This window comes from Brassica oleracea, chromosome C8 (assembly GCF_000695525.1).
Source record: "Brassica oleracea var. oleracea cultivar TO1000 chromosome C8, BOL, whole genome shotgun sequence".
NCBI classification, from domain to species: Eukaryota; Viridiplantae; Streptophyta; class Magnoliopsida; order Brassicales; family Brassicaceae; genus Brassica; species Brassica oleracea.
Window position 1 is genome coordinate 32,841,884 of NC_027755.1, and position 23,689 is coordinate 32,865,572.

The 23,689-nt window shown below is 37.7% G+C and overlaps 7 protein-coding genes across 8 annotated transcripts; 4 read left to right on the forward strand and 3 right to left on the reverse strand.

The window, feature by feature from the left end:
• The first annotated feature begins 464 nt into the window (after positions 1–464).
• Positions 465–3,509, forward strand: LOC106307203 (protein QUIRKY-like). Its single transcript, XM_013744082.1, has one exon. The coding sequence runs from the start codon at positions 465–467 to the stop codon at positions 3,492–3,494; it is 3,030 nt and encodes a 1,009-aa protein (XP_013599536.1). The 3' UTR covers positions 3,495–3,509.
• Positions 3,502–5,610, reverse strand: LOC106307204 (AT-hook motif nuclear-localized protein 11). The gene is made up of 5 exons (XM_013744083.1): positions 4,824–5,610; positions 4,458–4,525; positions 4,245–4,376; positions 3,992–4,153; positions 3,502–3,918 (listed from the first exon to the last, which is right to left on the reverse strand). The coding sequence occupies exons 1-5, from the start codon at positions 5,245–5,247 to the stop codon at positions 3,679–3,681; spliced, it is 1,026 nt and encodes a 341-aa protein (XP_013599537.1). The 5' UTR covers positions 5,248–5,610; the 3' UTR covers positions 3,502–3,678.
• Positions 5,611–6,666: 1,056 nt separating this feature from the next.
• On the forward strand, positions 6,667–8,579 carry LOC106312783 (UPF0187 protein At3g61320, chloroplastic). Its single transcript, XM_013750435.1, has 4 exons — positions 6,667–7,355; positions 7,701–7,868; positions 7,949–8,155; positions 8,221–8,579. Exons 1-4 carry the CDS (start codon positions 6,696–6,698, stop codon positions 8,395–8,397), a joined length of 1,212 nt encoding a protein of 403 aa, XP_013605889.1. The 5' UTR covers positions 6,667–6,695; the 3' UTR covers positions 8,398–8,579.
• On the reverse strand, positions 8,495–10,113 carry LOC106312782 (pentatricopeptide repeat-containing protein At3g61360). The gene has a single exon (XM_013750434.1). The coding sequence runs from the start codon at positions 10,101–10,103 to the stop codon at positions 8,631–8,633; it is 1,473 nt and encodes a 490-aa protein (XP_013605888.1). The 5' UTR covers positions 10,104–10,113; the 3' UTR covers positions 8,495–8,630.
• Positions 10,114–10,271: 158 nt separating this feature from the next.
• Positions 10,272–11,552, forward strand: LOC106312476 (uncharacterized protein PB1E7.01c). Its single transcript, XM_013750017.1, has 4 exons — positions 10,272–10,355; positions 10,780–10,870; positions 11,009–11,088; positions 11,184–11,552. Exons 2-4 carry the CDS (start codon positions 10,817–10,819, stop codon positions 11,425–11,427), a joined length of 378 nt encoding a protein of 125 aa, XP_013605471.1. The 5' UTR covers positions 10,272–10,355; positions 10,780–10,816; the 3' UTR covers positions 11,428–11,552.
• Positions 11,553–11,685: 133 nt separating this feature from the next.
• On the reverse strand, positions 11,686–14,958 carry LOC106312475. Of its 2 annotated transcripts, none has more exons than XM_013750015.1 (5): positions 14,665–14,958; positions 14,247–14,389; positions 13,124–14,166; positions 12,854–13,031; positions 11,686–12,515 (listed from the first exon to the last, which is right to left on the reverse strand). In XM_013750015.1, the coding sequence occupies exons 2-5, from the start codon at positions 14,374–14,376 to the stop codon at positions 11,893–11,895; spliced, it is 1,974 nt and encodes a 657-aa protein (XP_013605469.1). In that variant the 5' UTR covers positions 14,377–14,389; positions 14,665–14,958; the 3' UTR covers positions 11,686–11,892. The 2 variants fall into 2 exon arrangements, with proteins under 2 accessions (XP_013605469.1, XP_013605470.1); XM_013750016.1 differs by lacking the exon at positions 14,665–14,958 and adding an exon at positions 14,559–14,635.
• A 4,934-nt stretch (positions 14,959–19,892) lies between these two features.
• LOC106312726 (U-box domain-containing protein 36) lies at positions 19,893–21,946 on the forward strand. Its single transcript, XM_013750346.1, has 7 exons — positions 19,893–20,218; positions 20,314–20,417; positions 20,511–20,632; positions 20,719–20,823; positions 20,938–21,166; positions 21,249–21,572; positions 21,641–21,946. Exons 1-7 carry the CDS (start codon positions 19,975–19,977, stop codon positions 21,827–21,829), a joined length of 1,317 nt encoding a protein of 438 aa, XP_013605800.1. The 5' UTR covers positions 19,893–19,974; the 3' UTR covers positions 21,830–21,946.
• Positions 21,947–23,689: the final 1,743 nt, after the last annotated feature.

The following is a 23,689-nucleotide window of genomic DNA, read 5'->3' on the forward strand; positions in this document are numbered from 1 at the left end:
ATTTCATTAAGGTAACTGAAAAAGACAAACAATAAAATAAGAAGTTTAATTTCATTTAAGCATATTTCATTAATGTAACTGAAAACATATTTCATTAATGTAACTGAAAAGACAAGTAATAAATTAGGCAGTTTTATTCGTTTTAGGATATTTCATAAATGCAACTGAAAAAGACAATCAAAAAAATAGGGAGTTCAAAAGGGTACTTCTCTTTTAATAATATAGAACTAATGATTGGCGTCACGATTCACGACTAATTACAGATAAGCGTGTTGCTTAGTCTTTAATTAAACACAGTCAACGATTAATTAACATAAACAAATTCCCCCGGGGGAAAAAACATCTACCAAGTTGTCTTGTAAGACAAGTCTACACGATCTCACAAAGTGTTGAAGAAACTTTCAAAACCTCTGCTCCTCTGTCTCCTGAGAAAAATTAAAACGATTTCTCCTTAGCAAAAGTCAATGAGTAACTTAAAACTTGGCGTTGAAGTCATAAGCGTAAGACTCAAACCTAGAGAGGAGAGAGCTCATCAAGGAGATGGATATGGTGGTGTTAACGCCTTCGTGGAGCTACGATTCGACGGTCAGATCGTCAAAACCTCGACAAAGATCGACGATGCGAGTCCTGTATGGAACGAGAAGTTCTTCTTCAACATCTCAGATACAGAGGATCTATCGAATCTGATCCTTGAGGCTAACGTTTACAACAAAACAAGCAGTATAACGAAGTCCTGTCTCGGTAAGATCCGGATCTTCGGAACTGCGTTCGTGCCTTACTCTGAAGCTGTGGGGATGCATTACCCTCTCGAGAAAGAGAAACGAAGCGTTTTCTTTTCTGCCGTTAGAGGTGAGCTTGCTCTGAAAGTGTATGTAACTGATACCCCCTCTCTCAAGGTACCGAATATAAACCCTACAAAGAAGGTTACTTCTCACACAAGGCACAAGTTCCACAACATCCCCACAACAGAGATAAGTAAACCTAGGCAACAAAGAGATCCGGAACCGCCTCAACCGCAACAGCTTCAACCACAACAGCCTCAACCGCGATCGCCTCAACCACGACCACCTAAACCGCAATCGCCTCGACCACAACCACCACGACCATCATCGCCTCAACTGGAACCGCTTCAAACGCTATTGCCACAACCGCCGCCGGTTATCGGAGTTTCTAGGTTTCAGGCGGCTAGATATGATTCTCCGGTACCGGCAGCAATGGGATTTGATCCTACTCCACCAGATTTTTCAATCAAAGAGACGAATCCGATTCTCGGAGGAGGCAGACAAGCAAGAAACATCAGAGCTCATGATCTCGTCGAGCCGATGGAGTTTCTTTACGTCAAAATCGTAAAAGCACGAAATCTTCCGACAATGGACCCGACAGGAAGTCTAGACCCCTACGTCGAAGTCAAACTCGGAAACTTCACGGCAAGAACAAAACACTTCGAGAAGAATAAAAACCCTATCTGGAACGAAGTCTTCGCCTTCTCCAAATCCGACCAACAATCAGACCATCTCGAAGTCATCGTCATGGACAAAGACGTAATCAAAGACGACTTCGTCGGTTCAATCCAGTTCGATCTCCGTGAGATTCCGACACGTGTTGCACCAGACAGTCCTTTAGCTCCAGAATGGTACGTAGTCAACGTCGAGAAAGGAGGAGAGATTATGTTAGCTGTTTGGTTCGGTACACAAGCCGACGAAGCATTCTCAGACGCGACGTACTCGGACGCTTTAACGGCTTTAAACAAATCGAGCGTTCGTTCTAAAATCTACCATTCTCCGAGGCTATGGTACCTTCGTGTTAATGTTATCGAGGCGCAAGACTTGGTTATCGTACCGGACCGGACTCGGGCTCCAAATCCGTATGTTAAAATCAAGTTAGGTAACCAAATGGTTCGAACCAAACCGAGTCAGTTGCTTAATCCTAGATGGAACGAGGAGTTTACACTTGTCGCGGCTGAACCGTTTGAAGATCTTGAAATATCAATCGAAGACCGGGTGGCGGTTAACCGAGAGGAAACACTGGGATTGGTTAAGATACCGTTCGATATAATCGAAAGACGAGTTTCTGATAACCGGATAGTGCCTAACCGTTGGTTTAGTCTTAAGTTTGAGAACCAAAGGAGGGCCAGAGTCGCTACTACTAGGATTCTTCTGAATGTTTGTTTAGAAGGAGGCTATCACGTTCTTGATGAGTCTACTTACTACAGTAGCGACTTCAGACCGTCGATGAAAGAGCTGTGGACACGTCAGCAGCCGTCGCTTGGTGTTCTTGAATTAGGGATTCTGGGAGTTGAAGGTTTAAACGTGAGTCATGATGGAAAGAAAGAGACGGTAGATGCTTACTGTGTGGCTAAGTATGGGACCAAATGGGTCAGGACTCGGACCGTTACCAACTGTTTTAACCCGCGGTTCAACGAGCAGTACACATGGGAGGTTTATGAGCCAGCGACGGTAATCACAATCGGCGTTTTCGATAACAACCAAATCAATGGTGGCAACAACAAAGATGGGAAGATTGGGAAAGTCAGAGTTCGAATCTCGACTCTTGAATCAGGAAGACTCTACACTAACTCGTATCCGCTTCTCATTCTTCGACCTTCGGGTGTCAAGAACATGGGCGAACTACATTTGGCTATTCGGTTTACTTGCACCTCCATGTTTCAAATGTTGGTTCAGTACTGGAAACCGCTTCTTCCCAAGATGCATTACGTTAGACCGTTGAAAGTAGTGCATCAGGAGATTCTCAGACAGCATGCTGTTAGCCTAGTGGCGGCTCGGTTAAGCAGAACCGAGCCGCCTCTTAGGAAAGAAGTGATTGAATACATAACCGGTTTGGATTCTCATTTCTGGAGCATTAGGAAAAGCAGAGCAAATTTCTTTAGACTAAAATCGGTTTTATCTGGTTTACTCGGTACCGGAGAATGGTTTCAAGATATCTGCACTTGGAAGAAACCAGTAGCGTCTGCAGCGGTTCATATACTCTACTTGGCCTTTGTGTGTTTGCCGGAGATGATTCTTCCGATAACATCCCTTTTGTTGTTCATGCTTGGTGTATGGAACTACAGACTGCGTCCCAGACAACCTCCACACATGGACACAAGACTTTCATTTGCAGACAACGTTCACCCTGAAGAGCTTAACGAAGAGTTCGACACGTTTCCATATTCTTCTGAAGACCCGGCGGTTGTGAAAATGCGGTACGAGCGGTTGAGGAGTATAGCGAGCAGAGCTCAGACTGTTGTGGGAGACATAGCTGGTCAAGGAGAGAGAGTTCAAGCTCTGTTAAGCTGGAGAGATCCAAGAGCAACGTCCATCTTCATGGTGCTTTTTTTGGTTTCTTCAGTGGTTTTGTACGTTGTGCCGTTTAAGGTTTTTGTTCTTCTTGGTGGATTGTACATCATGAGACATCCAAGATTCAGGCGAAAGACACCTCCTGGTCTTGTTAACTTCTTCAAAAGACTACCTGCTAAAACAGACTGTATGTTGTAGAATGTAATAACATTATATGAAATTGCAATTCAATCAATAAACCAAAAGCTAAAGAACACACAAGAGTTCTGAAAATCACTACAAGTCTTTTTCTTGTCCTAAACATAACCAAAAGACATTTTTCTGAGAGAGGTTAGCTTTTCTTCTTCTCCTAGATTCAATGCTTATCTACTACACATATGAATCAACCACGCATTAGATCAATGTCCATGTGGGCGTGATGCATATCCATTGATCTTGAACCGGTTGACCACATGCCTACAGGAGTCTGATCAAGGTTCTGGCTTTGTTGAGGAGGTGAAGTTGGTGCAGTGTTGTGGTCGTTCTTCTCCAAACCGTCCGTGTCTTGGACATCTTCAGAAGCTTCATCTCGTTTCTTAACCTTCCCTTTTGGAACCGCCCAAAGGAAGCTCCCAACGATAACCTGTTAAGGAGGCAACACACACTTTTAGAACAATGCAAGTCAAGATTTGTTTTGATGGTTACAAGCAGCTCACCTGAACTGGGCTTGCAGCTATTAAAGGCCCTCCAATTCCACCACCAATGACACGACCATCAGGGCTAGCGAGTGAGACGGATAGGTTTCCAGTGCGGTTTGAGTAGTCATTGTCAGTTGCGTTCAGATAAGAGATCGAGAGAGACAAGAGCTCGAAACGACCCTAGAGAGTATTAAACCAGCATACATGAGTAGTGTTTATTTGTCTTTGTAAAAGCATAACAAAACGTGAGGATGATAATAAATATTAAAACCTCGTATTTAATAGCTCCATTAGATGGTGATGGCTGTAGAATAGTTGCAGTAGAGACTGCACCACTAACAGATAAGACACAAGTCGCTCTTGGACCTTGCTGCGAAAAAGACAGTACCTTTGATGCAATGTCCTGACAAAAACAAACACAAGGGTGTGATGGTTAAAGACTTATCTCAACAAGCATAAAAAGAACAAGAATTTGATCACATACTTCACCAACTGAAACTGCGATTACATGCGGGGTGAAGCTCATCCCAGACGATGAAGGCATCAATTCACCTTACAGAACAAACAAAAATCACATAATTAATTAGAACATAAAAGTATTAATAAACATAGCTTAAGACAATGGCCCTAGAATAAAAGATTATATTTTTACACACCTGAGACGCATTAAAATATTCTAAAGCTTTAAACTAGTACTTAAAAGAGCCAATAAAGATTATAACTTTCCACCATATTCAAAACCAATGTTCTCATAAACTATATAGTATAATGTATAGTTCAATAAAGCTCAAAACTTTCCACTGTATACATAATTTTAAGAAGAGGGAGGAGAGAAAGAGAGAGTCTTTACCAGTGGAACCAAGCCTTTGCTTCTTGCCGGAGCCAGGAGGTCGACCACGGCCACGTTTGTTAGAGTTTGGGGACATGGAGGGAGACAATGCCAAGGAAACAGGACCTTCTTGTCCGTATTTCCTAGGCCGTCCTCTCTTCCTCTTCTCACCAAACAACGGAGGAGGAGCAGCCGCAACAGGCGCTGAAGAGTCAGCCGGAGAAGACTCGATCGGTAAAGGAGGAGACACGAATGCAGCGGAGCCGCCGCCGCCTACTTGGTTCAGGTTTGGGTTCGAGACGAAAGGAGAGTTGGGGTTGGAGAAATGGTGAAACCCTTGTGATCCGTGAAACGGCTGTTGTGTCTGAGGAGGAGGAGGAGGAGCAGAACCAGGCATGCCTCTCTGGATGTAGTAAGAACCCGACATAGCTTCTCTTCGATCCATAGCTTCTTCTGACCTTTTATTTTTTATTTTTTTTTAAACAAGAGGATGCAAAAACTCACCGGGGGACCTTATAAAAAGATCTGATAAATGGATAAGAACAAATCAGAATCTAAAGGGCTGATAAGGCTTTAAAAGATAAATACTTGGAGGGTAAGGTAACATGCAAACTAGAAAATCTCTCTCAAAGCTTATCTAACACACACACACACACACACAAAGTAGATCCATAAGAGGAGGGAGACGGCTCAGTTTTTCATATGCTTTTTTCTCTTTGATTCATGAGCTTTCTCCTCCATCAACAATGGTGAGAAGAAAGGGGTTTTTTTTCTTTTTCTCTCTAACTCTCTGTCTGGTTCTTGTGTGTATGTGATGTTGCTTTACTGGTGAGGTGAGAGAGAGGGAAGCAGAAAAAAACAAAAAACTATCAATCAGATCCCTTGTTCACCTAAAGAGTTGAAAGCATTTACTGTGGATAACACGATTTGATTTTTTTTTCAAAATTCAAAATTAAAAAACTTGATGTCTGACTTTGACTATATGCTCTCTCTCTCTCTCTCTCTCTCTCTATAATAGACTTCTTTCTAGCATCTAAGCAATGTCTAGGAGTGTGGTGGCTCTACTGATTGAGGCGCGTGTATCAAACGAAACATGAGAGAGTTCAGAGAGTGGAGTTCACGGGTCAAGAGATAAGAGTGAGAGAATGTGGATGTCATCTAGTCAAGACTTGTTCCTCTCTGGATTCCACTTCATAGCTTATTCATGAATGATGAGTTTATCAAAACTCTGTTTAGATTATAACTATATACTTCACTATAAATACTTGAAAATGTAAAACTACACAAGAATTAATCAAAACTGTTCCAAAATTTCTCTAGAAAAGACAAGACATGCTCCAATTTAAAACCAAACAGATACCAAAATCTTGGACTAAACATTAATGTGGAGGAGGTAGAGCCATTACATAATAAGCTTTCTAACACTAGTTGAACATCTTATTAATGATGTAATGTGGTTTTTTGAGCAATTAGAAAACTATAGTGTGCTTTTTTATATGTGACCAAAAAAAGGTGTGCTATATCATTTGTCAAAGTGTTCCATTGTTTGAACAGCTTTGGCTTTAGCAGCTGGAATCAATTTTGTATTCTGTGTCTTTTTTTTTTACACTTGATAACACAAAATCAAACAGACCATAAATCAAGAATCTAAACTCTTCGTATAATGGATCAGTGTAGTTGTTCCTCCTCCCCGCCGTTTGCTATAAACTTGGTAAAGCCCAGCTTATGAAACTAAGGCCCAATAGTAGCTGAAACACGACATCTAAAGTTTTAGAACGGAGCGTAAAGAAGAGTCTTTGAAAGCAACCGTTTTTAACTAACCTTAAGCACCACCTCAAGTCTCCTTTTCATCTCACTCTTCCTCTGCACCACCAAATCCTAAACCCTAACCAAATGTATCAATCCATGAACCTATCCGTTTCTTCTAACTTCACTCAACGATCCCTCTCCGAATCAAGATTCCGCAAACCCCTCCATCTCAAGCCTCCCCGCGTCTCATCAGGCCCTGAATCCGACCTTTCAGGCGCCAAAACCCTAACCGAGAACCTCATCTCTCTCCTCAGAGCCGTACCCGACTGGGCCGACGAGATCAAAGAGCGTGGGATGCAGCAGAAACGCACTCTCTACACTCACGAGAAATGGGTCGAACACAGGAGCTCTCTCCGCCATGTACACCACTTGTTCTCGAGCTTCTCTTCGCGCGTCATACTCTCTCTGTTCCCTCCTGTCTTCTTCTTCACGTCCGTTGCTATCTTCATCGCGAGCTACAACTCTGCAGTGGCTTTGGACTGGCTTCCTAGCATCTTCCCTATTCTTAGATCCTCTTCTCTGCCGTATCAGCTCACGGCTCCTGCTTTGGCGCTGCTTCTCGTGTTCCGCACGGAAGCTTCGTATTCTAGGTATGAAGAAGGGAGGAAAGCTTGGGTTGGGATCATTGCTGGAACTGATGATTTAGCTAGGCAAGTGATTTGTTCCGTTGGTGGCTCTGGTGATGAGTTGGTTATTAAAGACTTGCTTCTTCGTTACGTTGCAGCTTTCCCTGTGGCTCTTAAGGTAATGATTATTAGGTTGTATCCATGGTTCTATAAACCTGTCTAGGCGGCTTAAAATCCAATTTATGCGACTTAAATCAGTTTAACTCGACTTAATTGAGTAATATTGTTAATACAAATCCACAAATTCGTTTACTTTATTTTGTTAAACAAATGATTTTAATAATTCATCAAAATAAATTTATAATTAAATCCAAAAATTAAAGTATTTTATATAAATATAAAATTATATAAAAAATAAATTAATAATTCACGCTAATCCTAGAGTGCCTAATTATTGTCTAGCCATTTTGTATCTTAATGTTGGCTTTGGTTTGTGGACTTGTGTAATGTGATTCTGCTGCAGTGTCATGTTACTTATGGTTCAGATGTGGCAAGAGACCTCCGGAACTTGATAGAAGGAGATGACTTGTCTCTGATTCTTGAATCTAAGCATCGTCCTCGTTGTGTAATTGAGTTCATTTCTCAGAGCCTTCAGCTGCTGAAACTAGACGATACCAAGAGAGATTTGTTGGTAGCTTTCTTGAACCATTTTGCTATCATTTATGAACCATTTGGCACCAAAACATGTTCCTTCCTTGTGGTCACTGCTAGGAATCAAAGATGCTGCAGTTACATGAAGGCATTGGAGTGTGTGAACAGCTAATGGGCATTCCCATTCCTCTCGCTTACACACGCTTAACCTCGAGGTTTTTAGTCTTTTGGCATCTAACTCTACCAATCATTCTCTGGGATGAGTGCCATTGGATTGTTGTTCCTGCTACTTTCATCAGTGCTGCTTCTCTCTTCTGCATTGAAGAAGTACGTAATGTTCCTCACTCTCACAAGATCTTTTGCTTGAAAGTTGAAACCTTTCAACTGTGCAGGTGGGTGTACTTATAGAAGAGCCATTCCCTATGTTGGCCTTAGACGAGCTTTGTGATCTTGTGCATAGTAACATCCAAGAAGCTGTTAAATCTGAGTCTATCATACGTAACCGGATCGTTGCAAAGATAAGGCTCCACGAAGTCAACCACTCATCAAATGGTCGGCACAGATCTTAGTTTAGCTTTGATGTTTACATATTTGTATAGAAACACTTTATACGAGTTGCTAGGGGAATCTGTATATGTTGTATATATGCAAGCTTCAGCATCAGCTAAGTTTGATCTTCTATTAAAAATTACTACATTGTTTGCAATATTCTGTAGAATATTGTATACAATACAACTTAACATACACTAATCACTCACTGTCGCTGTTTGCAAACAAGAACTGATCACACAAAAGTTACCTTCTAAATTAACTGTGTTCCAGGAGGCGGCAAAAAGCTATGCAGCTTCTGCATCTTACTCTTGAGTTCCTCTAGTTTCTCCAATTCGCCTTTGCTTGATAAGGATGTCTCTAACATTCTAAGGACTGGTTCGCTCACGCACCTTCCTCTCTCCACCGTCTGCCTCGAGCACTCAAATGCATCATCAGCTCTTCTTCTTGCACACAGTGCAGTGGTAAGGAGTTCCAATGCGTGGCCGTGAGGGCAATACCCTTTCTCCAGCATATACTTCCACAGGTCTAGTCCTAAATTAACTTCACCGTTCTGGCAGAACAGCTTCATAAGCATAACCACCGTTGGTGTTTTCGGAACCAGAGATCTTCCCTTCATTTTCTGGTAAAGCTCACACACCCCATCAAATCCAAACTCTTTAGATTTCATCATTCCGATAAACACAGAGTGGAACGTTACACTGTCAGGCTCAACGCCCTTCTCTTCCATCTCCTTCATCAACACCATCGCACCACTCACGTCTCCACATCTCATGAGAGTACTCATCAAAGCGTTATAAGCTCCACAATCATGCCTTAACCCTCTCTCAGGAATTTCATCGAACAGTTGGCGTGCTTTCATCTTGTTTCTCACCACACCAGCTCCATGGATCAACGTAGTGACTATCTGCAACGTAACTTCAACCTTCCCACGACCCATCTCTTCAAAGAGCCTCAACGCTTCCCCAAAGTTCCGTTTTTTACAGAACCCATCGATCCTAACGCCGTAAGTAACGGAGTTAGGCTCGAATCCACGTTTCACCATCTCATGATAAAAGAGCTCCGTCGCGGTGACGTCACCAGCTTCCTTAAACCCTAGGAGAAGAATGTTCATCGTCTTCACATCGGGGTTAAACCTCGAATGCAACTTCTCGAAAACCGATCTCGCCTCCTTCATCTCCCTCTCCGTGCAGAACGCTCGGAGAAGGACATTGAACTCATCGACGCCGAACTTCTTTCTAAAAATCTCCTTCTCCATCCTCTTGAAAGCTGATAATGTCTCCTCGTATGATCCAAATTTCGCGACTTTACAGAGAAGGATGCTCATCGACTTGGATGTCAGCAGGAAAGGATACTCCTTTCGCATTTCCGCCATTAGAGCCCAAGCTTGGTCGAAGTAACGCATCCGAGCTAGAATGTGGAGCGTTTTCTCGAAGGAGTCGGAGGTCGGGGGAGATGATTCGGGGGTTTTGAGGGAGTACTTGAAGAACTCGAGAGCTTTGAGGCCGTTGGAGTGAGCGGCGAAGAGACGGCCGAGGACTTCGGAGACAAGGGGCGGTGATAGTGATGATAGAGGGACGTGCTTGGCGAGAGTGGGTTGGATCGGATGATTTGGGAAGGGGTGATCACTGATGATCTTTGTGATACGTTCGATCTCTGTTCTGGTTATTGACGTCGCCGGAGCAAGAAGAAGACGATACGAGTCGGAGGTGGCTTTCTTAAGCATTTTCACAACCGGAGAAAATAATTAATCGGAAGAAATGCGAGAAACCTAAAAGGAACCGTCGTGCCCGGTACGGTTTAATTGATTCGAACCGAACCGAACCGAACCAAAAATCAAATCGGAAAATAATTTAATTCGAATTTGGTTTATATTGGTTATATAGATAAGCAGGAGCAATATCGTTCGCCGTGGGTATTAGTGGGAGAGAGAGAGAGTTCCTTTGACGGTAGCTCAAGCTTCTTTCTTTTTAATCGGGTATGTATGATCCGCGCGAAGATTCGTGATTCTTGCTCGTTTATGTTTGTTTACGCGCTTTTTTTCTAGATAAAGCTCAGTTATTTAGGGTATGCACGTAAGTTGTTCGACGATTTGCCTGTGAGAGTGTATAGATTCTTTGTTGATTTAAATTTTGTCATATAGTTTGTGTGAAGAGAGGAGTTATAACTTAGAAAAATCTATCCTTGTTACTATTCTCTCATGACTGTTAGGTTTAGGGAGAGAGAACTTTGTGAAGAAAGTAGAACTTGTTAGGTTAACTTGTTGCGTACAACTAGTGATTTAACAAGAGCTTACTTATGCTTTTTCTTTTCTTTTCTTTTCTTTTCTTACTGCTGTGAGTAAGATTTAACAAGAGCTTACTTATGCTTTTTTTTCTTACTGCTGTGAGTAATGTAAGCAGGAAGTTTGGTAGTGGTGGTGGTGGTACTCTAGTTGCAATGACAAAGAAGAAAACTCCACAGATTCTCAAGACAGATACGGCACAAAAACTTGTAAGATTCTCCTCCTTGAAGCAAACCAGATTTTGGGATTGAAGAAGCTAAAGTTTTAATCTTTCTCGAAAACCCTGTTTGGATTTGCTTCTTTACTTGCATTGATATCTCATCGCTTGGTGTTTGCTCGTTTTCCAGGCTGAGAAGTGGGTTGCCAACATGTCCACGCCTGCAGAGGATGATCCTATTGAGGCTCAACAAGAAGCTCGACCACCCAGGTGAAGCAATATTTATTCTTTTACATGTTGATTGATTTTGTATTTCGTTTGCGAATACAAAGCTGAATAGAAGTATTGTTTAACCCCTTGCATAGGCTTGGACTTGGTGCTAAAGTGTCACGTCAAACGAAGCGTAGACCCTCGGACGACCCTCTTGACCAAAAACTACAAGCCAAGTTTGATGCAGGGAGAAGAAAACAGGCAAGAGCTGAGGCCGAGTCCGCTGGTTCTAGCAAAAACACCGTTGATGAGAGTGAGGATGATGATGATGATGATGAATCAGAAAGCAAAAGCCAAGCATTCGGAAAGAAAAGACAAAACAAAAGTACGCCTCGTTAGTATTTTCTGATGTAGTATACTTCAAATCATGAGCTTGTTTTTATTTGGTTACATTGTTGGCGAAGAGCTAAAAACCTTATAATTTCAAATCTATTGGAACATGATTGAATTATTTTTGGGTTAGATTGGTTTGGGTTCTTCAGATATTAAAATTTTGGATCCGTTTGGATACTTCACAAGTTTTGGTTAGGATTTGGTTCGGTTCTTTGGTTCTGGTCATTTTGTCTAGCCGTATTACCACTCTATAGCTCACACTCATACAAAACTCTCTTGGCTGAGTAAACTACAGTGAGTAAAAATACAGAAGCCATTGGAAAGAAAAAAACAGAGTATTGAAGTAGAAAATTATTGTTAAAAAAAGCTCAGGTTGTGCCATTGCACTAGAAAGGTCAACTAGAGATCTTTGACCTTTGCAGTGGCAGTGAAACTGTACAAGATAAGACAATCTTAAAACAAAGGGCCTTGTCACAAGCTGTTGATGTTCTGTTCCTGCATTGGTTCAGCCTGGACCATGTCTCTGCAACTTCTGATGATCTCTTCTATTAGATCATCAAGGATAAATTCACTCGTGCCGGAACCAATCCAACCAATATCAAACCGGAGATCCATCCAGCTTCCTGCTTTACCCATGTCTTTCTCCACTATCTGATCTAAAGTATGAGGAGAAGGCAAAGGCAAGAGATGCCAGTAAACCCCTTCTTGTGCCACTTTAGCTGCAACTTCCATGTCTGAGATTAGCTGGACTTCAGGTTTCAGGAGCGTAATCCAAGGGCCAGGATTCAGTTCATTCTCACAGAAGTCCATGAGAACTTCATTGATACAGTCGTTGAGGAGATTCTTATCGTCGCAGAGCTGTGTAGAGCAGAAAGCTATGTCATCTGTTGATTCTAGGTCAAGAAGCTGCTCAGAGTAAAAGGGTCTCGTCAAAAGCTCTTCCCAGCTCAAGCCTGAGGATTTCACAACGGCTTTAATGTATGAAAGTGTCAACTCCTTGTCATCCATGCTTGTTTTGAGATTGTTGGGTTTGTCTTGTTTTGGAGAGTCAGCTTCATCGAATCTTATACAGAGTGGTTGTATCCTCTTTTCAGCTGAATGTGAGTCAGAAAAAAACAGTAAGAAAACCAAGTTCTGAAGAATCAACTCTTATTCAATGCATGCTGATCATACTAATATATCTTATCGTTTATTTTATTAATTATTTTAAATTTAGATAACTATTTTTCTTATTTGGAGGGGTTTTTATGGTTTTCTTATATATAGTCATATGGTTTTATCTAGTTTATGTTAAGCTAATAAAATTTAACAAATGAATTTTCTTTCTTCATTGCTTTCGGTAAATCTACAGAGATCTCAACAAATATAAAAAAAGAGTGTTTCAGGCATTCCAAGATTAAACAAATCTTTGAATTATCGCTACATCACGTACCTGAATTGAATCTTGTGCTTGTTGTTGGACTACTCTCATCATCTGTAAACAGAGTTTCCAGGACAGATACTGGACTTAACTTTCCCTGCACATCAGTGGCAGTTTCTTTGCATTCAGTCATCCTAACAGAAGAACTTGGTGGAGATTCTGGAGAAGAGGACAGTGTGAACATCATTTCCTGGAACAAAATAAACCATGAAAGCATGAAAATTTCATTCAAGAAAACATAGAATGTATTCACTCATCACATACATACACAAGCTGTCTAACCTCATTTGATGATTGCTTATCTCCGTCTTCTTGTCTGGAAATGGAAGAGCTCGTAGTTTCAGCTAATGGTTCTATCTCTGTCTTCTCAGTTTCCTTCACATGGTCTGAAACGATTGAATCATCTATGGTAAACAATGTCTCATCATCTTTATCTGAATCTTCACTGCATTGCAGCATCTCTGGTACCTCGGTTGTTTGGCTTAAAGGGCTAACCAAATCATGCGTAGGGATCAAACTAGGGCTATCTCCGGGTGATGAGAACTCAGGGAGAGAAAGAATCTTCCCCAAGATTCTTGGTACTTCCTTATCTGGTAAGTTCACATCTATATCTCCATTTGCAAGCATCTCAGACAAGTGTTTCCTTGCTGCAATATACAAACCAGACATAATCTTCTTTGAATCTTCGCTTGTTCCTTCACTACATAACGGTTCTTCTTCTTCATCTGAAACATGCTTCCCGGATTTACTCTGTATCTTTTCTTGCACGCAATGTCTCTTATCAACATGAACATCACATGACTTCTTTCCAACGGAAGCTTGTAGTCTTCTTTTGATTAAACCGATAATAAACCGGGAAAAGATTCTCCCGGTTTTGGACTTGTTGCTTGATGAAGAATCAACATCCAAGCTATTTGGAGCAGGTTTCAAAACAACAATTGTTTTTGTAACCTGAGATGTTATGTTTCTCTTCCTCTCTTCTGATCTCCATTTCTTGCTGAAGAAGTTACGTTTCCTCTTTGGTAACACCACAGCCTCTTGTTCTGCTTCTACTACTCTCTTGGAATCTCCCAAGCTTTGAGAATCTTCATGTGAAACCTTCTTCTTGAGGAGTGATTCTTCTTCAGAGTCCAAAACATGAAAAGCCTCCAACAAGTCCTTGCAGGTTTGGATCTCTCCTTGTTTCTGAGCTATCAACCGCTTGATTATCTCGCTGAACTTTTCTTCAGATTCATCCTTAAAAGCCTTAGCCTCTACATGTTCATCACCAGCAATAGAAACATCGACATCCTCTTCAATAAGTTTCTGAACACTCTCATTAGTACCTGCATCAGTTAGTTATATATATTATAGCAGAAAAAGTAAGTAAGAATCTTCAAGACAACATGTTTAATGAAACCAAAACCTGCAAATTTTTTGCTTCGATGTTTCGTTTCCATCAAGAGGCGCTTCTGGTTAGATCCAAAGATGCTGATGAACATCCACATACATCCTATTTGATTTATCCCTTCTCTTCTCCCACAATTTTTCTCCATAAAACAGTTCACTCTGCAATACAAGTGGTAAAAGAAACTGTTAATACAAGCAAATAATATATCATATCTGAATAATAAGAATAATAATTATAAATAATCATAATTTGTTATAGTGGTTGAAATCATCATGCAGTGATCTGTTAAAACTCTGTTTTCATGATTTTTTTTCATTAGTCACTCACACAAATGCATTGTGATTATTACTGTTTTGAGTGATATGTAAGTGAAATTTTTTATAAAGAAAAAAACAAAAAGAAGAAGAAGAAGAACAAAGATTAAAGAGTATACCTTTTAGAATCTGATCCTATACTTGCTGGAAAAAGATTAATAAAAATCCATTTTACAACTTTTTAGCTGTTTTCCACACAAATAAAGAAGATAAAAACTTTTCTTTTTTCACCGGACTTTAGCTGAAATTGCGGATTACTTGTTGCGCAAATTATGATGAAATTAAGAAGTAACGAACGCTCGAAACACGAGGGGGATATGTTGAACACACAGTGTTCTTGATTTAGCAGAAGACCCTGCTGTTTTCTCTCACCAGAAATATGGAACCACTCCTCAAGATTAATAGAAAAGGAAAGAAAAAAAAGAGATCAGTGTTATAAAATTTATTTATTAATATAAATTAGAGAATTAGGTATAAAGTCACACAAATTTAATAAATTACCAGAAAAAGGACAAAAACTTAGATTATGACAGAGTGAGGATCAAGTCTTTTTGTTAGTAGTTAGGCCTGGGCAAAATAACCGGAACCGAAGAACCGAACCGGAACCGAACCGAAATACCCGAAACCGGAACCGGACTAATACCCTCAAATATCCGAACGGTTCCTATATTTTTATATCCGAAATAACCGAACCGAACCGGAACCGAACTGAGAACCGAACGGGTACCCGAATATATAAAAATATTAATTATATATACATATAACATCACTAAATATATATTTTTAATTTAAAATTCTATTAAAAGTATCTGAAAATAGTTGAGGATAACTAAATTATTATAAAGTATCCAAACTACCCGAAAGTATCTGAAACTATCCAGATAGTTTTATCCGAAATATCCAAAGTAATCCGAAATATCCAAATTTTTTTATCAAAATCATCCTAATTATTTGATATTTTACCCTAAATAACCGATATTTTATCCAAATTATCCGAACTACCCGAACTATCCAAACCCGAACCGGATCCAAATGAGAACCGAACTTTTTCCGGATATTTTCCGGTTCCTACATTTACTATCCGAACCGAACCGAACCCGAAACTATCCGAACCGAACCGAACCGAAAATAGGTCAAGTACTAAATGGATCCTCTAACCCCTATCCGAACTACCCAAAACCCGAAATACCCGAACCAAACCGAACCGATACCCGAAATGCCTAGGCCTATTAGTAGTATTGTCTTTGTTCACTTCAAGGTACAGCAGCCATTGGAGAACTCACCAATAACTGTATTTTGATATATATGCATACACTTTTTTCGCTGTCGTTGTATATATATATGTGTGTGTTAGTGCATTCACGAGACTGTAAAGAATATGTTATTTATATTAGATTATTACGTATATGTACGTACTATTATCTATAGGAGAGACAAGGTTTGGTGAAGCTGAAGTAGGTAGGTTATGGTCCTCTACAGAAGTCGCAACTAGGAACGTACATCACGAATATGCCGGGAGTAGAGTGGTAATTTCAGTCGTGACGGGAATTGCAAAGTCAAAATAGTTATCAGAAAATTAGGAAAAAAAAGAGAGATTAAATGAAGAAAAAGTCGAAGATGACATATTGACATGTAGTCTTCCACTATGAACACATTTTGCTGATAAATTGTAATATTACAATTCATATTCTGGACATAATATATAAGTTTTGTATTAGTTAATAGGCCGAAGTTAATAGTTTAAATGTCTTAGTTCTCCTATTCACCAAACCTAGTTTATCTAGATTTTAACTCTCATTTATATGATGAAAGTACTATAATTACTACACATAAATTAAGTTCGGATTCTAAAAAAGGACAATTGAATAGCACTTGCCAAACTTTATTTATGATACGACTTTGACGTGTACTATAATCGGCATAATGTGAAAATATTCAACGATGTTCAGCTTTGATAATTTTGACAACTAATAGGAGTAGCATGATTATTGGGGTTTTTTACCGTTGGGTTCTTAGCGGAATATAAAAATCTGTCTCTTAAATTTTAACTAAAAAAATTAAGAACCGACTCTCAAAATTCTTATATTCAGTTAAGAACCTCACTCTAAAAACCTCCAATAATCATGCTTCATCTACTCATATAGTTTGAGTTTTAATATTTTTCTTTAAATGCAAATGCAAATATTTTATGTTTAGAACTTTATTTCGCACTATATGCACTAGTAGTTAAAATGTCCATTGTGAAATATAATAATGATCATTCCATTAAACGAAAGATATACCCTTGTATCATTTATAATCAATTGAAATTTTGAAATTATTATATGCCGACAGTTTCAGAGACGCAGCACACTCGTCTAAATTACAATTCCGTACTTTTTAAGATGATCTGCGATTTACGAAGGTTTATTTTGCATTAGCCAACATATATATTAGAAAAATGACTGTGTTTTCTTTACATATGTACCCAACATATTTGAAAACATAGTAAAAAGGAAACATATTAGAAAACAAAGCTATGATGTGAAAATAAACCTTATATCACATATGGCGACAAAGAAACGATACCCTTCACAATCAATGCTTCACCCCGGCATCTGCGGTTTTTAGACTGATCGATCGTGAGATTAAGCTCATTATTCTGGGAAGAAGAGGCAGAGGGAACTTCAATTCTCTACTGTCTAAATGGTTGAGATGAGTATCGTTTTTTTACCTTAATCAGTTGTAGTGATGTTTCCTTGTTTTATTTTTTTGCCTAGGAAACATTCCCTTAGAACTTCCTTTTTGTAAGCTCTATTTTCATTTCTAATGATATTAACATTTTAGCAAAAAAAAAAAAAAAAACTATGATGTGAAAGGATATATACCAATCATTTTTTTTCCACATTGGATCCCCCCAACCTCAATACCTTTTAAATTGTCTTTTTATAGTGCTATTTGTCTCAAAGGTACATTATAACGTTATATCTAACAAATATAAACCTTTAAATTTTACAAGCAGTATTAAGTTTGTTTACTTTTGATATAATTTAGCTTATTAGCATAATGGTTTAAACTTTACAATATATATAACAGAAAAGGGTGAAGATATATTAAAATTTAAAAGTCGTCATATTTGACTAAACTTTCGATAAATATAAGCACTTACAATTTCATTACAAAAAAAAAAGTGATATGTCATCAGCATGCAATCGATCCAACCAACATGGTTGCGTATATGTCCGGAAAATGATAAAAATGCGAAGAGTGAATATTTTTTCTGTTGAAACTAAAACATCACTAGTGGACGGTTTCATATTTGTTTCCACTAATCAATTATCCGTTTATATAACCTTTTGTTAATTATCTTATTCGCAATCTCCGAAAATTGGCTGTTTTCGAAGCATACACACCATTAAATTAACGCCATCCTCGTTATAATATGTCAGATAATGTGATTGATACAGGCACTTAATTAACAACTAACTTAGCTGAGTTTATATATAAATTAATAAATTATATATGCTTATTTCAATAATATTGTGTCGATCCTATTAGCTCTATAATATATCCGCTGTTGTATATAACAAGCTTAGAAGACTTTGAAATGTCTGTAAATAATTGAGTTAGGTTAGTGCGATGTATATGTTTCTTACTAAAACAGGTATAAAGTACTCATTAAATATGTAGTACAAAACATTATCAGTGTCATTAATATTTTTTTTTATCCAGATAGCAATAGAATAGAATATATGTACGTGCCGACTAATAAATCTTTACTAAACCCACGAACAAGACAAATACTAGAATTGGAAGAAGATGGTCATCATAGTCTTACCAACTATGTTCCAACTGTATGTATATAACTTTGTCCTAAATCTTTTTGTTGGCTAACATAAGAAAATATATGTTTACTAAATATAAATTTATGTTTTATTTTTGCTTGGGACGAAAATTATAATGCTTGTGTATAAGAAAGTTTAAAATAATAATTGAAAATCCAACAATTGAAATGCAGGACATAACATAATATTGGGTACACAAAAAGAATACTTCATGATAAATATACTTATGGAAATGTAAGATCTTTCTTGGTCGACACTCGACACTCGACACTCGACATATAAAACTCAGTAGCAATTTTGTCCGTCCAGAAGGCTTAATGCTACTAATAGCATGTCCCGTACGGCCCGTATATGGGCTGAGGAAAAAAAATACATAATCCGGAGGCTTGGCCCGTTTACCACATTCTTATAGAGTCTACGTAATCAGAGGGCTAGTTTTAACTTGTGTAGATTTGTGTTCAAATTTTCCAAATGTGAATAACATTTTATGTACATTGATACATTAAACTTTGAACTGGTGATTTCACTTACGTTTTTTTAACGTCTAATTAATTATGTTATTACAACGATGAGAAATATTATATAAACGATCATATAGACGACAATTCTACCACCATATGAAAATTCACGTCTGAATGCGTCACTCCGAACCGTCCTATAAGATCTATGTTCAATGGTAAATCTCTTGAAATTTTTTTTTCTCCATAATCTGCATTTTCTAGGGTTTAAACCCTCAAACCTCCTAGTATATAAACATTAATGAACCTTTAGTCAAACCATTGGAGTAAAATACTTCTACTTTCACTTACGTTTAACTTACTGTTATTCGCGTAGATTTGTGTTTAAAATTTTCTCTTGATTCTGTTGTAATAAGAAAGACATGTTCTATACTGGACAATGGTCGTGCAATTTATTTAACTTTGAAATGATGATTTCACTGGTGATGTTTTTGCTTGGAAATTTTACATATATTAAATTGTAAGTAACAAGAACTATCTCTTTCACATGAAATAAAATAACAATTTCTTTAGATTATCTAGAATTGTGGAAGTTACCTTGATGATCTTGATTAAGTTCTTAAAGATTAAGACTAATTATCACGCGGCAAAGAAGACCAGGTCGTTACTAAGCGGTTAACTGTCATGGACACAACCGTAAAAACACATGAAAAATAAGAGCTGAAGTAAGCAATCATACGCAGCTTTGACGACACTAGTTCTGAAGGATACGCCTGAAATTGTCTTAACTTATGTTTGATGTTTTGATATCGCTTTCATTATGTCGACATTACTCTTTCCATACACAGAAACTATCACATTCATCATATTCTTGGATAGTCATGTTTGAACGTCAAAAAAATTATCCAGTATTCTAATATACATTATTCATTTCACCTTCTGTGATAAGGCTATGGAACGTGTCAACGCGGATACGTTATCATTAAGTAACGTGTTGTGATTTATAATCCAAACCTTCCTCTTCTCTTTATATATAACTTCTATGGGTGTGACTAGCTTGGCTCATCAAGTAACGTGTTAGATCAAATCTTTATCATATGTATTAATTTCTCGTTCATTGTGTGATTCTATATGGAAAGGAGTGACCATGACGTTAAAGGTTCCGATCCAAGAAACGGTGAAATTGGTTGGCTCTTTAAGATTGTGTGGGAGCGATAGAAGTGAACCAGTGGTGGTTAGCAAAAGAGAGATGGTGATGGATGAGAAGGTTTATGTAGCAGTGGTAGCGAGAGATCTTGAGAGCAAGTCAAGTCTTGTTTGGGCGATACAGAACACTGTAGGCAGAGAGTTTTGCATCGTCTATGTTCATCAACCGATGCAGATCTCAGCCCGTAAGTATATTTAAATCACTTAGCAATTGTTTTGTTTAAATTTAATAGATATTTTTGGTTTAAATGATTGAATCTTGTGTTCTCTTCATTTCAAGCGGGAGAGATGTTCCACGAGCAGAAGCTGCGGCTTTATAGAAAAGAAAAGGAGAAAGCTTATAATAGTTTGGACAAGTACCTTAATATATGCAGGCAAATGAATGTATGATTTATCTTTATCATCCCTATCTTTTATGATTGTACAAAAGATGTTTTGGTTTCTTGAGCGTCAAGTTAAATTTTGTGAATTAATTAGGTCAACGCAGAGAAGATATATATGGAAATGGATTCAGTAGAGGAAGGTATTCTCCAACTGATATCTCAGCGTGGAGCTAAGAAGCTTGTCATGGGGGCAGCAGCTGATAGGAACTATACAATGTAACTGGTTTGATTAGCATAGAGTCAACTTTTAGCTATCTTAAATATGGTTTTATTGATCAAGTAAAGACTTCTTGATTTTGCAGGAAAATGAAAGATCTACACTCCAAGAAAGCTATTTGCATTAGCAGAGAAGCGCCAGATACTTGTCATATATGGTTTACCTGCAATGGATACCTAATATGTACAAGGTTTGGCCAATTTTGAGTTGAATTTAGTCACTGTTTAGTTATGGTCTTTGAGGTTTTCTTGTGATTCACACTACACAAGTGTTTTTTTTTTTTTTTGGTATAATGTTGATGCAGAGAAGCTACGAGAAGAGATAACTTGTATGCTGAAGGTACATCGTCAAGTTCCTTGACCCAATCCGAGATAACTAAAGGAACTGAAAGTGTTGCAAGCTCGAGTATGGCTAAAGATGATGTTCAGATCCAAGTAGCTCTCATAGAAGCTGCCACTTCAAATAGGGAAAAACGCTTAGAGGTGTCTAAGCGTAAGGAAGCTGAAAAAGCTGCATCTGATGCAATCAAAAGGGTATAAAAATAAGTTCCTCTGACATGTTTCTTTAAATTTTGGGATAAATTTTTCTAACTCTCATTTATGACAATTAATGTAGGCTAAAGAATCGGAGAATTTGTATCTCAATGAGTTGAAGCGTAGGAAAGAAACAGAGAAGTCACTGAAGGAAGCCAAAGAAGAGATGGAAAAGATGAGATCAGAAGGCGAGGCGCGAATTGCTGAGTCTAATACGGTGATTACAAACCTTCAAGGAAAGTATAGCTTATCAATGAAAGTTTTGAGAAGACTTAGAGATGAACACGAAGAGTTGAAGAGAGAGCTTAACGAAGTATCAAAGCATAAGAGTAGGTGCAAGGAAGAGGAAGCATCTCCATCAAAGGACCGTGAACCGCCTCAGTACTTCATATGTCCCATTACACAGGTAAAAGAAACATTGTAAATGATCAAAACGTTATAATCATAAAAATAAAAACAATATTATGTTTGTAGGATGTGATGGAGGATCCATATGTAGCAGCAGATGGTTTTACATATGAAGGAGAAGCCATACGCGGTTGGTTTAATAGAGGACACGAGACTTCTCCAATGACAAACAAAAGACTTCCTCACGCGAGCTTGGTTCCAAATCTTGCTCTTCGATCTGCAATCCAAGAATGGCTTCAAGCTTCAAGCTCCTAAAACATTGAACCAGACCCGAGCTCGGGTCTTTATGCATTTTTGTTGGAGACTTTAATTTTTAATATATGGTTATGACTTCTGATGTTTTGTAATAATCCACCCATTTTCCTATCACTAGCCGGTGTTTGGTTGGTACTTGATATGAATCAATCTTCTGTAATATGTTTCTTTGTTATATATTATCGTCTTTCTAAATTATGCTTTATTATAACTTACTAAGTATTAATTTTATTTAAGCTTTATAAAAATTAAAGTAGCAGAATAAATATGACCTTGACATGTGGTGGGAATATGATATAAAACTTATGACCAAATCGTTGAAGTATATATTTTAAAACCAAACTAGGTGATCAGTGATCACCCGGCGCCCCGCGGACAGTGAGAAAACTTAAAGAAATTATAAGTTTGAATATATATATATTAGAAATGTAAAAGTCATAGACACAAATATTACATGTTATTTATGTTAAGGGATTCAACGAAATTGTGGATATGTAAATAAAGTAAGCTTCGAAGTTTTTTAAAATTTGTGTTATTTGTTTTGTGTGATTGAAGTATAGTTCGTGAAAATGAATCTATAAGAGTAAAAAAAAACTTATATAAAATTAATTATGAAATAATAATAAAACAAAATATTTGCAATATAATTATTGCTTTCAGAAAATAAAATATGAATATAAGATAAAACGAAACATAGGCGATAAAACAATAAAATGTGAAAGCATGTCCTATATAATAAGTCAACAAAATAAATAAAAAACTAAGAAAACTACGACTGCTCTGAAAAGTGTCTTAAAAACTCTACGTTTAGAATCCTATAAAGTCCGCCATTGGTGTACTTCTGGTTTTGTTAATGATGATTCGGAAAGAGTGATGTGGTGAGGAGTTGTGTTACAGACACTGCATTTTTATATAGAGTTTTAGTGATGAAAACAAATAGCCAAAATTATAGTAGCAAATATTTACTAATTAAAATTTCCATACTTGCCGTACAATTTACTTTAAAACTGGTCTTTTCACATGTTGTTTTAAAAAACGCAGCTCTCAAATTAGGAAAAAATTGGATCTTGAATCGTATATGGAAACATGTTTCTCAACGACTATAATTGAGGTAAATTACTTGATGGTTCTAAAAATTCATTTAGTGAAGATTATGAATTGATTATAAACTTGATAAATAGTATTGTACAGCAAGGTTTGCATAATATTCTTAGGTAATCCCAAATAAATTTAATTGGGCGCTAGTCGGGTTCCTTCCGGAGTGTCCGGATTACCTGGATTATCAAAAATAAATAAATTTAATTTGTAAAATAAGGAAAACTGAGGAAATAAAGTTAGCCGATGGCATTAATATGTTTGTAGTATATGACCAAATATTCACATTCCCTATAGCTTATAAATTACAAATATTTGTACCAGAAATAAGGAATTAATTCAAACCATATAGAAATAGCTTAAATTTGGGATGTATAAAATAAGAAATCTGAGGAAGTAAACCTTGTCAATCTAGGCATTAAACTGTTTGTAGGCCAAGGGAAAAATATTGACTTGATTTTCAAAATCATCGGAAGAAAATCAATTATGAATTGACTCCACACTTGACTCCAAAATTTAAGATCTGATTGATACGTTTGTAAAATCTAAACTGACCAAATCCTTGATTTTCTTCCGATGATTTTGATAATTAATAATTTGATTGTATCAATTATGCATTGTTTACGGAAATGATAATTAATCATCGGAAGAAAGACATAATCAAATATCATGCATTGTTTACGGAAATTTAATGTATTTTTCTAAATTACTGTCGATTTTAATTGTTTTTCTAACTAAGATTAATAATTTTGAACATATATGTAG